The 16,071-nt window shown below is 39.4% G+C and overlaps 1 protein-coding gene across 1 annotated transcript; it reads left to right on the forward strand.

The window, feature by feature from the left end:
- Positions 1-14,198: 14,198 nt before the first annotated feature.
- On the forward strand, positions 14,199-14,964 carry LOC147445369 (uncharacterized). Its single transcript, XM_086526015.1, has 2 exons — positions 14,199-14,464; positions 14,552-14,964. Exons 1-2 carry the CDS (start codon positions 14,251-14,253, stop codon positions 14,686-14,688), a joined length of 351 nt encoding a protein of 116 aa, XP_086382141.1. The 5' UTR covers positions 14,199-14,250; the 3' UTR covers positions 14,689-14,964.
- The last annotated feature ends 1,107 nt before the right edge of the window (positions 14,965-16,071 follow it).

The following is a 16,071-nucleotide window of genomic DNA, read 5'->3' on the forward strand; positions in this document are numbered from 1 at the left end:
ATACAGGAGAAGGTCAGAAGCATGTTGTCAAATGCTGTTGCTTGATGGATTTTTGGCAGAAGCAGTGGCTACAGTAGTCCATTTGATCAACAGGTCTCCTAGTTTCTGGATAAGAGTGAAGTGGCCGAGATGCTATGGATAGGCAAGGCACCTTCGTATAAGCATCTCAGAGTCTTTGGTTGTGAAGCTTATAGAAATATTTCTAAGGATTTGAGGAATAAGTTAGAACCAAAGAGCAGGAAGTGTATATTTCTTAGCTACGGAGAATCGGGCGAGATGGGTTACCGGCTTTGGGATCCTGAGTCTAGAAAAGTTATTCGTAGCAATGATGTGCATTTCAATGAAGCCAAGTTTCACGCTAAGCCAGAGAAGACAGAGGAGATCAGAAGAGTTGTCTTCAGAGAAGATGGACCTACTGCTAGAACATCAAGACAGCATGGTCAGGCTCAGGAACAACCTATAGTGGCTAGAGAGGCAGAATCAGTTGTGGTGAGACGTTTTGAGCGTGTCTCCAAAACACCTGATTGTTATGTGCTACCTCTAAATTATGTCATGCTCATGGATTGCGGAGAACCATCTTGTTACAAGGAGGCATTACAAGTGGTTGACTCAAAAAAATGGCAGTTGGACATGCAATCAGAGATGATAGCTCTGCATAAGAATCAAATGTGGGATTTGGTTCAATTGCCAGAGGGCAAGAAAGCTCTACCTTGTAAGTGGGTTTACAAGTATAAGCTTACTCCTCATGATGGATAACCAAAATACAAAGCACGATTGGTTGCTAAGGATTTTAAGCAAGAACATGGAATAGATTTTGATGAAGTCTTTTCACCAGTTGTGTCAAGATGACAAAATTGAGAAGTGTACTTGCTTTGGTTTCCAAACATGATCTGCATTTACATTATATGGATGTGAAAATGGCATTTCTTCATGAAGATTTGCATCAGGAGGTTTATATGCAGCAGCCAAAAGGGTATGATGAGAAAGGCAAAGAGAAATTGGTATGTCGTTTGAGAAAGAGTCTCTATGGCTTGAAACAGGCACCAAAAGAATGGTACAAGAAGTTTCACCAATTTATGCTTTCTCAAGGGTATAAGAGAAGTGAGACAGATCATTGCCTGTATACTCGACAAGCTAAGGATGGTAGCTTGATAATCCTCATCTTGTATGTGGATGACATATTACTTGCTGGTAGAAAAATGGCAGAAATTTTAGCTCTTAAGTCAAAAATGCCAAAGGTTTTTGACATGAAAGACATGGGTGAGGAAATTCATATACTGGGTATGCGTATCCAGCAAGATAGGTCAAAGAAGATGCTTTATTTATCTCAGGAAGAGTATATTGACAAGGTGTTGCAACGTTTCCATATGGACAGGGGAAAGGCATCGATGACACCATTGCTGTCATATGTGAAACTAAGCAACCAAGATTGCCCACAGTCTGAGGTGGAAAAGGTTGAAATGGATAAGGTGCCATAAGTGTCTGCATGTGGGAGTTTGATGTATGCAATGATTGCTACACATCCGGATATTGCATTTGCAGTGGGAGTGGTTAGCAGATATATGTCAAATCCCGGCAAGAAAAATTGGGAGGCAGTGAAAGGTATCATGAGATACTTAAACCATACAAAGAGTATGCGCATATGCTATGGTAGTCAGGATTTGAGTGTCAGAGGATACACTGACTCAGATTATGCAGGAGACTTGGATAAGAGGAGATCTACATCAGGCTACGTCTTTACATTGGCTGAAGGTGCCATATCATGGCGATCTTGATTACAAGATTGTATTACATAGTCTACTACAGAAGCTGTAACATTTAATGGCCTAATAACTTGTGTGTAGCGGAAATTAGCATGAACATAGTGGGCATTTCATTAGAATAGATTCCTAATGAGAATTACAAGAGTGCTTGGGTGGAGAGAGCAACAAAAATCATAACACCTAGTTAGATAGCATCAACAATACTTTCAAGAGAGAGAGAAATTAAGCTATTGACAACAGTTGAGGACCGGATTTGCATGGAGCCGGTCCCCACTCCAAAAGGCTTTGTATTATGGTTTCTCCCATCAAGAGAGACATTGTACAATACAATTCTTTGTGTTCCTTCAAGACTAGCTAGTGCAATGAAGATGAAAGCTTCATGCACTAAGCAAAACACTTAGCAAACACAACATCAATTATCCCCGTTCTCAGACCCAAGACCTCACACACCTTCGAAGATGGTGAGAGCTAGTAGGGTATGAGAGTAGATTGAGAGGAAGAAGGAGTATCTTACGAGAAAGATGTACATCTACTCACATAATCACTCATATTAGCATAGCTTAGCTTAGTAATTAGCATGGTAGAGGAGATGAGCATGCATTGAAGCTTGGCTCTTGGTTGGATTTGCATCCACAGGCTTCTATCTCATAAGCTTGGAGTAGGTGATGAGCTCTCCATTAAAGCTTGGGAAGAGATAGTCTTCTTTACTTCACACATGAGATTGTGTGAGTGTGTGTGTGATAATTCCTTGCAAAAATCAGCCCCCTCTCTCTCTTGGGCGAGCCCTCATGCCATTTTGCTCTTGCTCTACCCTCATTGGACCTCCCCAAGTCAAGCCAATGACTATTAAGCAGCATAAGTGATAGCCTTCTGACATGTGTCCCCCTTTCCCCTTTTTTGAGAGCTTTAGGTAATTTAATAATTCAACTAAACTCTCATTGGACCCCTTTACCTCCTGGCCAATAGGAATCAGGCAAGCCATTGGGCTGCTGAATGCTCATTGAACCCCTTGGGAGACTGTCCAATAGTCATCTAGGAGACTTAATTCTCATTGGTTCTTTTATTAAGTGTTTTTTAAATTAATTAAACTAGATTTACTCTAGACTAATTCTCATTGGTCCACCTCCAAGGCCATCCAATAGGAATTGGGTACACCTTGTGGGCATCTGGGATAGGGAGCTGACATGTGTCCCTCATTCCCTTTGTGTAAAGGGGGCTTGTGTGTGTGTGTGTGTGTGTGTGGATTTCTCTCTCATCCCCTACTTGCTAGGCTGGTCCCCTCCTATGTAGGGATATGCAAGACTTTTTTGGTCACACACAAAGTATCCAATTCCTTAAGGTTGACCTTTGGACATAACCTTTGAATTTTGGAACCTTAGCATTTTGGAAGTCTTAATGGGCTGAACCTTAGGGTCTTTTTAGCCCATTGTTTCACATGGATCTTTTGTAGATGCCCCCCCCTTTGGATCCCTATTTTCCCTCCTTTGGATCCCTACTGTGGCCGGTCTGCTAGCTTAACCAATATTCTAGGTTTTTCTCCCCAGGCACTTCCCCATATTAAATGATCAGTTTAACATGAGAAAATCATTTAGGAGAATTAGATATTGATTATTATGACAGAAGCTGAGTATGTTGCAACAAATGAGGCATGCAAAGAACCTATTTGGCTTGGTAGATTGGTAGTAGACTCGGGAATCAAAATAGATATGCCAGAGTTATATTGTGATAGTCAAAGTGCTATACAATTGGCAAACAATCCAATGTTCCATTCGAAGATAGTATATTGATGTGAAATATCACTTCATTAGGGAAGTACTTGAAGACAAGCAGATACAACTGATGAAGATCCACACCAAGGACAATCCTGCTGATCTACTCACAAAGGGACTTCTAGGGGAGGGCTTTGTGCATTGTCGTGAGTTATTCGGCATTGGATAGATGGCAACCATGTAAATCTTTGTACATTTATGTTCATAGATTTACAATTACTTAAAGTGCCACACTGGAATTTAAGTGGGAGGTTGTTGGGATTAAAGCCCAAGTGGACTCTTATACGGATATGGCCGCCCGCCCGCCTAACTTGCTTATCACTAACGCTTTATATATACTCACTTATACTTGTGTGAATAATAAGATTTGGGAGATAACCCTTCAACGATTCTCTGTGTACTGTGTAAGCTCTTTGTCTGTGTATCTGTGTGTGTGTGTGTGTGTGTGTGAGTTGATATAAGCTCGACTCCGTGACTTCACAACCTAGCTTGTGTGAGGTACTCTCAACACAAGTCCTGCATGCTATTGTAATGTTGATTATTAATGCTAATCCCATATGAAGTGTGTGAACCAAGTCATCTAGTGATGAACAATGACATATTTATGGATTATAAAGTACAAGACTTAATGGGCGTGATATACTAAGATGAAGAGGGCATATGTATGCATCTATCTACTCTTAGGTTGACGAGTGTTGACTCTAGTATTTCTGTGTAGTACTAGCAATAATGTGACCTAATCTAGCCCCTGACAAAGTGTGTGTAACTCAAAACAAAACCACCAATGGATAGCTTAACAATGTCAGAAGTAGGCCAACCATTGTATGTATCTACATACAAGACAACACCAAGTCATCTAGTGATGAGAAATGGTGTGTTTATGGAGTACAGAGCACAAGGATAACTGGTGCGTCACACAAAGATGAAGAAGGCATGAAGTATGCATCTCTCCACTCCCTATTTCACAAGCATCACCCTCGTGTTTCTATGTAGTACAAATGATAATGTGTCTTGATCTAAAACTATGAACCCTATAGGTCACTGTGAAGTGAGAGGTGTAGCATCATGCCTACTGCACTCCATGAGTGTACCACTAAATTCTAACTCAGCTTTGTGGTGAGAGATAAACTACTGCACTACACCAGTGTGAGAATCTAAGTTTGTCCTACCCCCCCCCCCGAGTGGGCCATATGGTTGCACACGACGAAAAGTGAGACTAAATTCTACTCACTTCTAGAGTGAGCCGTATGGCTACACACCATGAAGTGGCCTATAGTCTGCAAGCCAACTCTGTGATGAGAGAGGAATTGCTACACCACACGATTCTGACACAACACACAAAAACAAGTTAGTACTCATGAAATCTAAGCAAAAAATTATATGTGAATATTGCTTTGGCTACTGGTGGTCATACTGAAGCTGACTGGTCTCTCCTGGTGGTGGTCTCTCTGAAACTGACAATGCAGCGGCAATCGCGTTTTCGATCAAAAGCAGCGTTTATAACTACCCGTTTCAATCAAAAGATCTTTTGATCAAAAGATCTTTTAATCAAAAGAAAATCATTAGGATATTCAGACATTATTCGCAATAACAACATATAATAGTATTTTATACGCATGTTATTTTTGATATGCCGCGTATAAATGCATCCTAATTCAAAGAAAGTGAGATTTTTGGCAATCCTTATAGTCCAACTTTTTTGAAATCCATTTCAATAATCTCAAGTAGGATGCTAATAAGGTCAACATCCCCATTGAGAGGAATGTTTTTGAAAGATTAACATTATAAAAAAAAGATGATACATTTATTTTGGAAGATTAAGAGTTACTTTTGTGAAATTCTTAACGAGCCAAAAGGGTTTGTAATTAATATTTCAAAAATCTTTGCATATTTTTTGTTTCTTGGCACATATGAGCTCAAATTGTGAGACGATGAGACTAAGACATGATGTGATGTCCTTTTTATTGTCAATGTAATGCCATCAGAAGCATTAGAGATCCATCTAAACTTATTTTTGTAAATTTTATAGGTAGGAAACATGACATGTAATTTATTAGTATCACTAGAGTACAAAATATTATTGTAATGGCCAATGATAGTAGCAAAAATGAAGGTGGGGATCAAAGAATGAAGGATAAACTCTATCCTTGTGAGCCTGTTGTGGGTTGTAGCAAGTCTTTTACAAAATAGTAGAGTTATTCAATGATTTATCCAATCCAAGAATCAACCATTTTTTATGAGAGAGTTTGAAAAGACAACGTATTTCTCAAGTAATCCAAGATTTTATTGTAATACATTCATTGTGGTGGAAATAGAGAAATTTTCTATAGGAAGCATATCTTTACTATTAGTTAAATCTAGTTGAAGTATCAACTCCAGTTGGAGTGAATTGACTAGCTCAGTAAAGCAACTAAGAAATAATCTTTCTAACTTTAAAATTTTCTATAACTTCTAAATCATAAGTGCAAACATGCTCACCAAGTCCTTCAAAAGGTCTACAAAACTTATAATACTTTATACAATTGTATCAAAAAATTAGCTCTTTTTGTAGGAAATCGGTGTTATATATCAAATTTTTGATACGATGGTGAAAGAACAACCAATCATGAAATTTTGCAATAGATCATGGAGACCAAAAAGAGCACAACAAATTTCCCAAAAGATGGATTTAGGGGGAAACCAATTCAAAAGTTCATTGAGGTATATACAATGTATATAAATTAATCCTTTGCCATGCACTTTCTTAAGTATTGTTTTCCTTCACCAAGGACAAAATTTGAATAAAAACGTGCATTCATATCAAAATTAAATTTTAGGAAGGTGGTGAATAGGGGCATTCATTCCTCTTCCTCTATAATGAAGCTTCTCTCTCTCTCCCTCTTGTAGTTCTAGAAGTGGATTTGGGGGTTAGGAAAGAAGTAAAAGAACTATCTGGTGTGACAAAAGAATTCTGCCTCTTCAAAGAGGGTGTGTTATCTTCTTCAATACATGGACCAGGTTTAAGAAAACTTGTAGGAAGCTTAACACCTTTGTAGTTTGCATATAGGTGGTTATATGGGTGCCTTGTTCATTTGATTTATTTTTCTGAAAATGTCAAGCATTAAGCTTCTAAATATGTTAAATTCAATTTGGGAAATCACTAGGGAGTAGACTTATTCACCAAGCCAAGAGAAAAAGAGAGACATACAAAAATTAGTTAGATTTTTAGAAATGAGGACTTCTAACTAGTTAAGAATGTACTAGATAGAATGGTCAAACCACATGATGCTTGATTCACATGAAGCCTTTGGGTCAAGAAATTTGCAGGCACACTTTAAGTAAGGTATGTATACATTCCAAAGTAACTTAGTGTAATAATTGGGAATGCTCTTTGTAAACTCCATTACTCTCTTTTGAGTGGATAAATAAATCAACATTGTAGGTGCATTTGGAGTGATTGTAAAAATTAAGGTTGAAAGGTGCCTTAATGAGCCTTCCTCTATCAAGAAATTGCCAGTCTTGTAGTATTTTGAGCCAGTAGTTCTCAGCTATGGCAACACAAAGAGTCATGGCTCTTGTTTGAAGTCAATTGTGATTCTCTTGTGTGAAAAAATGCTAACATAATATGCTATTTATGTTAGCTACCATGTACAAGGTGTAATTTTGATAGCATATACTGAATGGATTTTATGTGATGTAGAAAATAGTTGGAAACGACAACAAAAGTCACAAGCCATTTTTACTTTGCAACCTTGTGTGCCTATAGGGAGGATCAATGTGCGGTTCAAAAATTCTCGTGGGAAATTCCACGAGATGCTCAGTCAAGTGTGGTATGGGGAGATGGTAAGAGATTTACAATATGGTAATTCACAATGCTTAAAGTGTTGGAACTTAATGAAAATATAGCTTTGGAATGAACAAAACCATAAGATGTAGTAGTATTTACTTGTACCAACCAAACAAGGATTGCAAAGAGATTAATAAAGCATGGAATGATTACATCTAATTTTTCTCTTTGGATCATCATTGGGTAAGTAGCACACATTGATTGCTTCTCTTTATTTTCTATCAAAAGCACAAGCTTTTTTGCAACAATTTTTAGTAACCTTGGTGCCGTCTATGCTGCTTGACCTCTTCCTTTGGCTTCTTTTTTTTAAAAAGTTGGCTTTAATGTCCCTATTAATATTGATGTTCCTTTCCAAAGATAGACTCCAGAGTTCTTGATAGGAATTTAATGACTAGTTGAATTCGTAAGATCTGATAGTGGTTTAGAAAACCTTTAAATTTTTTGGACATTGTGCTAAGAAAATGTCCATACTTGCCACAAGTGTAATAGTTGGACTCTGTTCTACTGAATTCCCTTCACCCTTGGCCTCTACCAAAGAAGGTATGATATCTTTCCCTTCTAGAAATTCCCCAAGTAAGAGCTAAACTTGTCCCTCAACCTGGTGGTCTTCCCTCAACCTAGTGGTCTTAATTTGGATTTTTTCACTGCACTGGCAACCCCTATTGTTCCTCAATTTGATGGTATTTTTTGCAAAGAAATGGATACCTTAGAAACCACTAAAGAATTCCAAAAATTTTCCCCTTTTTTCTTGCTAGGAAAATTAAAGTTGAATCCTTTTGAGTTGACCACCAACTTTGGGTTTTGCTTAAACAAGGCCTTCTTAGCACCCTTCCTTAATGAAACATGGGTTATAGGTGGCAAAATCCAAATTAAGACTACATACTTTCTTCACAAAATTGACAAATTGAGCACCAGAACAGAAGAAGCGAGCTAGCTCTTGCTAAAATAGTGATTTGGACATTATTCGACTTGCATAACCACAAGAATTGCATATGAAACTGCCAGATACAGAAACTATTGGGGATTGAGACCAAGTTTTCAAAAAAATTGAAATAAGCTCATTCATAGCTTGTGGGGAACATACTTGACCAGTGAGGACAAGAAAAGGTGCAGAATCATCACTTTTTGGCATAGTAGATAATAAGTGCGCCTATTATCTCCTACTAGCTAGAAAGCTCAAAATTGACAATTTTTTGGTCGAGATAGTTGGTTAACACCTTAAGCAACTAGCCTAGCAATTTTGAAGTCATTTGGACACTATTTGCTACTTGACGTTGAGATTTCTATGATTGAAGGTTGCAGATTGAGGGTTGAATTTTTTTTTGCATCAAGAGTTCTTGCGTATCTATGTGATCATTTAACTAAATTATATACTTTTGATTCCATGGGGAGATCGGAAATAGCTTTAAAAAATTACCATATTGAATTGGCTACATCTGAAACGAGCTGGTATTGGAACGGGAATCTAGGTATCCATTTTTATCGAAGGGTTCAAGTCTTTATGTACCTAAGGTCATGCCGTTTTGTTGCCAATCAAGGATATAACCAAGAGATTGAGAGTAGAGTATCTACTATGCTTCATCAATAGATAGAGGTTCCTCAACATCACATAAGCTAGACACATCCAAAACATAACAATTGGATGCATAAGATGCATCACGAGAACCTCAACAAGTATGACTATACAAAGGTGCATCCAATTTACTGCCATGCAAAGTATGCACCAGTCATTTTGGCATACCTCTAGCCTGCTCATTCTTATATAGCCCTTTCCTCATCAAGTGCATCATGTACATTTGCATACATAATAGGCTGATCTGTAACATTTTTAAAAACCTCCATAGGTTGTACATTTTCCTCATTGGAATTCACATTCAAACTTCCACCACTGCAAAGAGGCAACAAAGTGTCATAAATGTCCTATGAGCTTACATTACTGTCTCTTGTACATGATATCAAGGGCTGAACAAAATCTTCCACAAACACAACATCCCATGAGACCAAGATACACTTTATTTACAAATGATACAACCTGTAACCTTTGCTTTCAGTGCTATAACAAAAAATAATGCGCTGCGTTTGTAGCACCAAAGCATAAGCCAAACAACCAAAAACTCGCATGTACTCAATAGAAGCCCTTCTATCATGCCATGCTTCATAAGGAGTCATAGATTGCAAAGCTCTCGTAGGATACCTGTTAAGTACATAAGTGGCACACATGATGGCCTCAAGCCAAAATGAATGCGGTAAAGCTTGACTTTCGACCATACATAGTAGCATTTCCTCTCAGCAGCACCATTTTGATGAGGCGTATACGACACTGTACATTGGTGTTTTATCCCACGACTAGCCAAAAATGCATTAAATTCATGAGACATATACTCCCCCCCTCGATTTGAATGGAGGTGCCCATAGTACATTTTGAGACATTTTCAGCCATAGCCAAAAATTGTTTAAAGCAGATAAACACTATGGACTTCACTTTAAGCGGATACACCCATGCATGCCTGAAGTAATCATCAATGAAAGTCACGAAATAAAGGTAATTGTCCAAGGACAGAGTTTGCATGGGCACAGAAACATCACTATGCACAAGTTGCAATCTGCATGTGGCCCTAACTAAACCATCCTTTGGAAACTTCAAACATTGCATCTTACCCAAAATACAACCTTCACAAACATGTTTGATAGGTGCTTCAAGGGGAAGCAAAGAAGCAACCATATCAGATTTCTGCAAATGCAAGCGAACACGATAAACTAGAAAAATTTAGATGCCCAAAATATGCATGCCAAAGTTTTGCACCTAAAACAGCCTTTGAATCCACAACAGCATTTGCAAAATTCTTCCCACAATTGTCATACAAAGTGAGCCCATATAACCCACGACATGAAATGCAAGATGCAACAATTTTATCACCAAAGCTGAGATCATGTACAATACATCTGTCATCCACAAATTTGACTACAAGACCAAGTCTAGCAATTGTAGATAAAAGATTCTTCTTGATTCCAGGTACATACAATGCATCAACAAGTGTGAAAGAACTACCATTTGTAGCAGTAAGCACAATCTTTCCGATTCCCTTGACCGGATAAGAGGCATTGTTGGCACAAGTGACTGCATTCCCATAAGGAACATCCTCAAGAGAGGGAAACAAGTCACGATGAGAGGTAATGTGCTTTGTAGCACCACTGTCGAAGTACCACACATGAGCATCTACAACAAAACTGAAATACACGCATCATGGACAAAAGGATCATAAGTGCACTTTGCACTAAAGGCTCATTCTGCATCAACATCAGCATCACAATCTCCTCTCACAGAAGACTGAACAATAGTTGCACTTGTAGTGGAACCAACCTCTTTCTTCTTAACCTCTTTTGCCTTCAATTTTGGACACTGCTTGATCAAGTGATCATTAGCTTTACAATAATGGCAACTCATCTTCTTTTTGCGCTTTTCACCAAAATTCCCAGATGAAGAACTGGTGCCAACAGAAGCATTAGGAACATGTGATTTACTACTCACAGAAGAACCATGATAAGTGGCTACATTGTTGTTACCACCTTTTCTTTAAGTAGCAGTAAAGCCCTTTGACACAAGGACATGCTGCATCATATAAGCCCACATAGGGTACCATCCAATATATCCTTCAACATAAAACATCTTGAACACATCTGTGTTGTTGTCAGCCATGGCAAATGCTACACCTGGTGTGAAAACTGCTTGAAAAGAGAAGAAACAAAGTGGGAACAACATGTGCTATATAGCACAAACCTTAGAAGAATGTACCAGACCTGTTATGCAAAAAATGGCACTAAAAGAAATTTTCAACAAAATGAAGAAATAGCATGTGCAGTACCGTCTGTAGTGGAAATGGAGGCCAAATGAGCCCAAATGAAAATTTTGAGTAGACCAAGCTCTACGAGCTATCCCGAAGTATTTTTTGAGCTGCTAATGCTCGCCGAAGCTCACAAAAATTGAAGAAATTGAGCAGGCATGTGTTGGAGCTGCTGGAAACTAAGTCTGGGAGGACGCAACCTGCTCTAAGACCAATTGTTGGATTTAGGGTTGGAGGAAAACATACATAGCTTGGAGAAGCTGCAGGAAGCTCAAGGCACACAACAAAGAGTGTACTACTTAGTATGCAATGGAAAGATAAATAGCCCTAGAGTGATGGGCGTATATACAATGCACGAGGGAAAAAACCTCCTAGTGAGGGAAAAGATACCCGAGCAATTCTAAGTGTGTTCACACACATCGCTACCACATGTATATGGTAACAAGTTTTGCCATGAGCGGCATCCTTTTCCCCCTTCTCCCCTCTCTTTCTCCTGGTCTTGTTTTTTTTCTGCGATGTCGGAAGTGAATGTGTGTCCCCCCCCCCCGCCGAACCGGCAATGCCTGTGTGCAGAGAGTGAGCAAGAGGTGTTGTGTGAGTCAGAAGCGTCAAAAAGAACCGCAATGGTGCATGTGTGTTGTGTAGAGATCTTGCAGGTTGTGTGTGCATTGGAAAGTGTGCATGCTTGCTAGTGTGGTTTAAATTTTTTGAAGGTGGTTCGAGAGGATAGGCATGCTATGAATACCTCGAGCTATATAGGGGCAATTGTGTGTGTTTCGGTGTGTTCCCTGTTCCCCCTCTCCAACATGTCGATGATGGCAACAATGCATGCCAATATTGCATGTGTGTAGGGGCATGGCGTGGCTGTTCTTTTTTTTATAATAAGAGAATGTGTACTTCTAAAAAAAGTGGGCCTTTAGCCAACATGTGTAGCTTAGAGGCATTTTGCACAAGGCATCGGTTAACCACCGCTACCCACGTTACCTCTAGCAGTGTTTGGATTTCTCTACCTCTATCCTCTCACTGTAACTCTGCCAAAAGAAGTGGAATTATAGAAATCCCCACCATGTTCTTGTGTTTTAGCAGCGAGAAAACAAATCTGCTTGTGTCACCTCAACCCCAACCCTACAGCATGTGAAACATCTCTTAGCAATTAAGGGTACTGCTTAAGTAGATCCCGGTTTGAGTCTAGCTGGACCCTTCAAATTTTGGAAGTCGACTTCAAAGGCAAATGGTTGAGTAGGTGGAATCTTTAAATTTTCTACATCATAAAATCAGAAGTGAGTAAGCTTACTGGGTACCATCATTTTTTGGTGGTTGATTAACGAGAATCTTTCGAGATACAAAGATTTTGCCTAGTGCACAATATATTGGTCGTGCTATATTGGCTTAGCTCAAAATGCTCTCTGCATGCATGATTTGTTGCGCTTGAGTTCAATTGTTGTCTCGCGATTTTAAGATATAGTTGAATTAGATACCTATAGTGAGGATAATATCCTTGAAGATTCCACTTGTAGGGATATTTGGGAGAAACTCTGGTTTGTCCTACTACCTGGTGCTGCAATTTTATGCCATGAAGAGAATATCTTTGTAGAAATTGGCCTTAATAGGTGTTAATATACCACTTAATGGTGGGTCTAGAAAGGAAATAGCCCAAGCATCTATACTTTCGAAATGGAAATATACCTTGCTCATCATCATGCTTTGTCCACGATATATTCATAACGTAAGAGCTTACTTTTCTCATTTGATGTAATGGGCCTCATGGCCCACACTTTAGGTCAAATCTACCCTTAAAGATGTTCTTTCCGTGTGGTCGTCCCTCTTTGCTCCCTAGCTTTGAGCCATGTATTACGTTCAAATGAGTCCCCCCCAAAGAAAAAGAAAAAAAGAAAGAATCTAGACTTTATTCTAACTCTAAAACGATGCCCCACACACATAAGCTCGAGCAAAATCTTTCGAACTTCCAAACTCCACATGAACTCAAACCCATCCCTTCTCCATGACCATTGTACGTAAACCATAAGTTTGCCGAGAATACGTCCGTGCATCGCTCAACAACCGATCAAATAGCAAACCTATGAGTAAGTGATTGGTTAACCTTGTTTGCGTGATTGCGTGATTGCCCTACAAACTTATACTGCTACACCACTATACTTGTATATACTTTTTTGCAACCATGTCAAAAGCTGTCAAGTGGTTAGCCAAATTACTTGTTTTAGGCAAAAATAAGAATGCCAACGTCCCCTATCACAAAGAAAATAAATGCCAAAGGCTTCGTTTAGGGTCTCCCACCGATGTATGTGCTTCTTTGGTCATCATTGGACTTTAAGCAATCTTACATGTTGCTTGTAGAGAGCTCCCTACCAGCCTTTCCCACAATGCATGGATGGTTGTTATGTATGCAACACTCTGGGTTGGATTGTCGATTGAGGCGAGCTAGGTCATTAAACAAGTAGAACAGCGAAGTTGAGGAGCAAGCCGTATCCCGATGCAAATGAAATAGGGCCACACATGTTACAAAACCTGAGGGTGCATCCGTGAAACATCACAAGGTTTGTTGGCACTACTTGCTTGCAAGGAGTGATATAGATGTGGTGCCTATGAAATGTTGTACAATTTTTTAAGGTTTTTTGAAGCTATTTTAAGATGTTGCTTTTCAGTGTTCTTTTGGAGCCACGCTTGTATTAAAAATAGCGCTTGCATGAAAAAAGCTAATTTGCGGAGAACAGCAGCGCAGAGAGACTCCAACAGAGATGAGAGCAAGAAGGAGTGCAAGGTATGCTGCTACAACTCTAACTCTCTCTCTCTCTCTCTCTCTCTCTCTCTCTCTCTCGTCTCGGTTTTAGGCAGTACTGCTGCCGTTCGCACGTTAGTGACGGTCTTGTTGGAAGTGTGACAAGGAAGTGACAAAGAACCTTAGGGTGAGAAGTAAGCGAACACAAAAGCAAAGGACGGTAAGGAAGAGCAAAAGAGAGAGAGGAGGTAGAGAGAGGGAAGTTTTTAACGAGGCACAATCCCAAGAGATCCTAGGCCTATACTAGACGCCGATGGAGGCACGGCGAGGAGCCGCGGAAGCCATGCAACGGCGCATGCAGGCGGCTTTGCTGGCGGAGCTGCAGGAGCTGGAGAGGGAGTTGCTGCAGCGATTCGAATCTTCCTGCCCTGCCACCACCCCCTCCACGCTCAACGTCCTCAACTCCACCAAACTTGCCATCGCCACCCGCATCGCTGCAAGCCAGGCCAGAATCGCCGCCCTTCTAGGTCTCTCTCTCTCTCTCTCTCTCTCCCCACACCCACACCCACACCCACACACACACACACACATACATTTCTAATTTGTGTTTGCAGAGAGCGTGAACGACTGCCTGGACCTCGCCCCTCCCGATTTGGACGCCTGCACGTCGTCCACGATGGCGGCCCCCGCGATCACTAGCCCCTCTGCAGCATCTTCTGATCGTCCTCGGAGAGTCACTTTCGCAAGCTAATAAGCCTGCCCATTGTACAAGAAGCTCTCTCAACGATATTTATTAACTTCTTATTGGCCTGATCCACGCAAGTTTGGCCCTCTAACCTCCAAATATATTTGTTATTTTACATAATGTATCACCCCTGATCAGTCATGAGAGATGCATATATTAACTCTAAGACTTCTCAATATTGAGATTAGGTGCACGTTTGATTCCTTTAGTTTTGGCATGATGTCTGTCTATATTGGAATGCAATAATATGATGTCAATATCAAAGGCGTTTTTTGTCGATCATTAATTGAGTAAATGGTATCAAGTATTCTATTCCTTGCATACAAGGTACAGCTTGATCGATGGATCGATTGATCGATGCATCTTACATGCAATTGAATCAAGATGCAAACACAATTAACACTATATTAGTGAATTTGAGAATTTCTCAATTTTCACTTTCTATAAGAGCTTAAGATTTGACCGTATGGTCAAATCTTAGCCAAAGCTTTGACAACATGGCTTGGAAGGTCTTTTCAAGTACTACCTTATGGAAAGCTTTAATCTTAAAAAATAATTTGAGAAATATTTGTTCATATGACCAAATCTTCAAGAAATTGATGATTCCCAAATTGGCTCTAAAGTGTTAAACTCTCTGATCGGGTTTAGCATATCAATATTTTGCTCAAGTCCTTCAATGTAGTGGTGAGTGAGTGCCACTCCTTCAAAGTATGCATTGACATAGTTGCTTGACTAAAGAAAGCCACCAACCCCATGTGGTGCAATAGCTTGTGAGAAATAGATGCATTTTGGTTAGACTGGCACTAGGTTTACGAGGGATATCAAAGTTCTTTGGAAGATAAGTTGGCAAACTTCACTTTTCTAAGGCTTTCGAGTGTACTATGATGTTAAAGGAATGGAAATTGATTTTTTCATAAGGTGATTGAGCAAGCTGGCTACAAGAAAGCGCCAATGCTGATGTTGATATTTGTATATTAAGGGTGCCATGCTTTAAAGGCTCAAATTCTTTCAAGTCAGGGCATACTAAATTAAACCAGGCTAATGAGTCTATGCAAGATCGAGACACTTCATGCCACTATGAAAGTTACATTAAATATGCAAAGGATGTTCCAATTACTTTGAGTTGAGATTATTGTGTGTGTGTGTGTGTGTGTGTCTCTCTCTCTCTCTCTCTCTCTCTCTCTCTCTCTCTATATATATATATATATATATATATATATATATATATATATATATATATATATATATCAATATCAAGCAAATGGTTGGGGCACTACAGTCTACAAGCTGACAATATTTAGGTTATAGTACTGAGATTTTATAACACCAATGGCGGGTTATCCATGGACTTATGAGATCATGATAAGTCTTGATAATATGAACAAATCG

This window comes from Adiantum capillus-veneris, chromosome 12 (assembly GCF_014529385.1).
Source record: "Adiantum capillus-veneris isolate H3 chromosome 12, ASM1452938v2, whole genome shotgun sequence".
Taxonomy (NCBI): Eukaryota; Viridiplantae; Streptophyta; class Polypodiopsida; order Polypodiales; family Pteridaceae; genus Adiantum; species Adiantum capillus-veneris.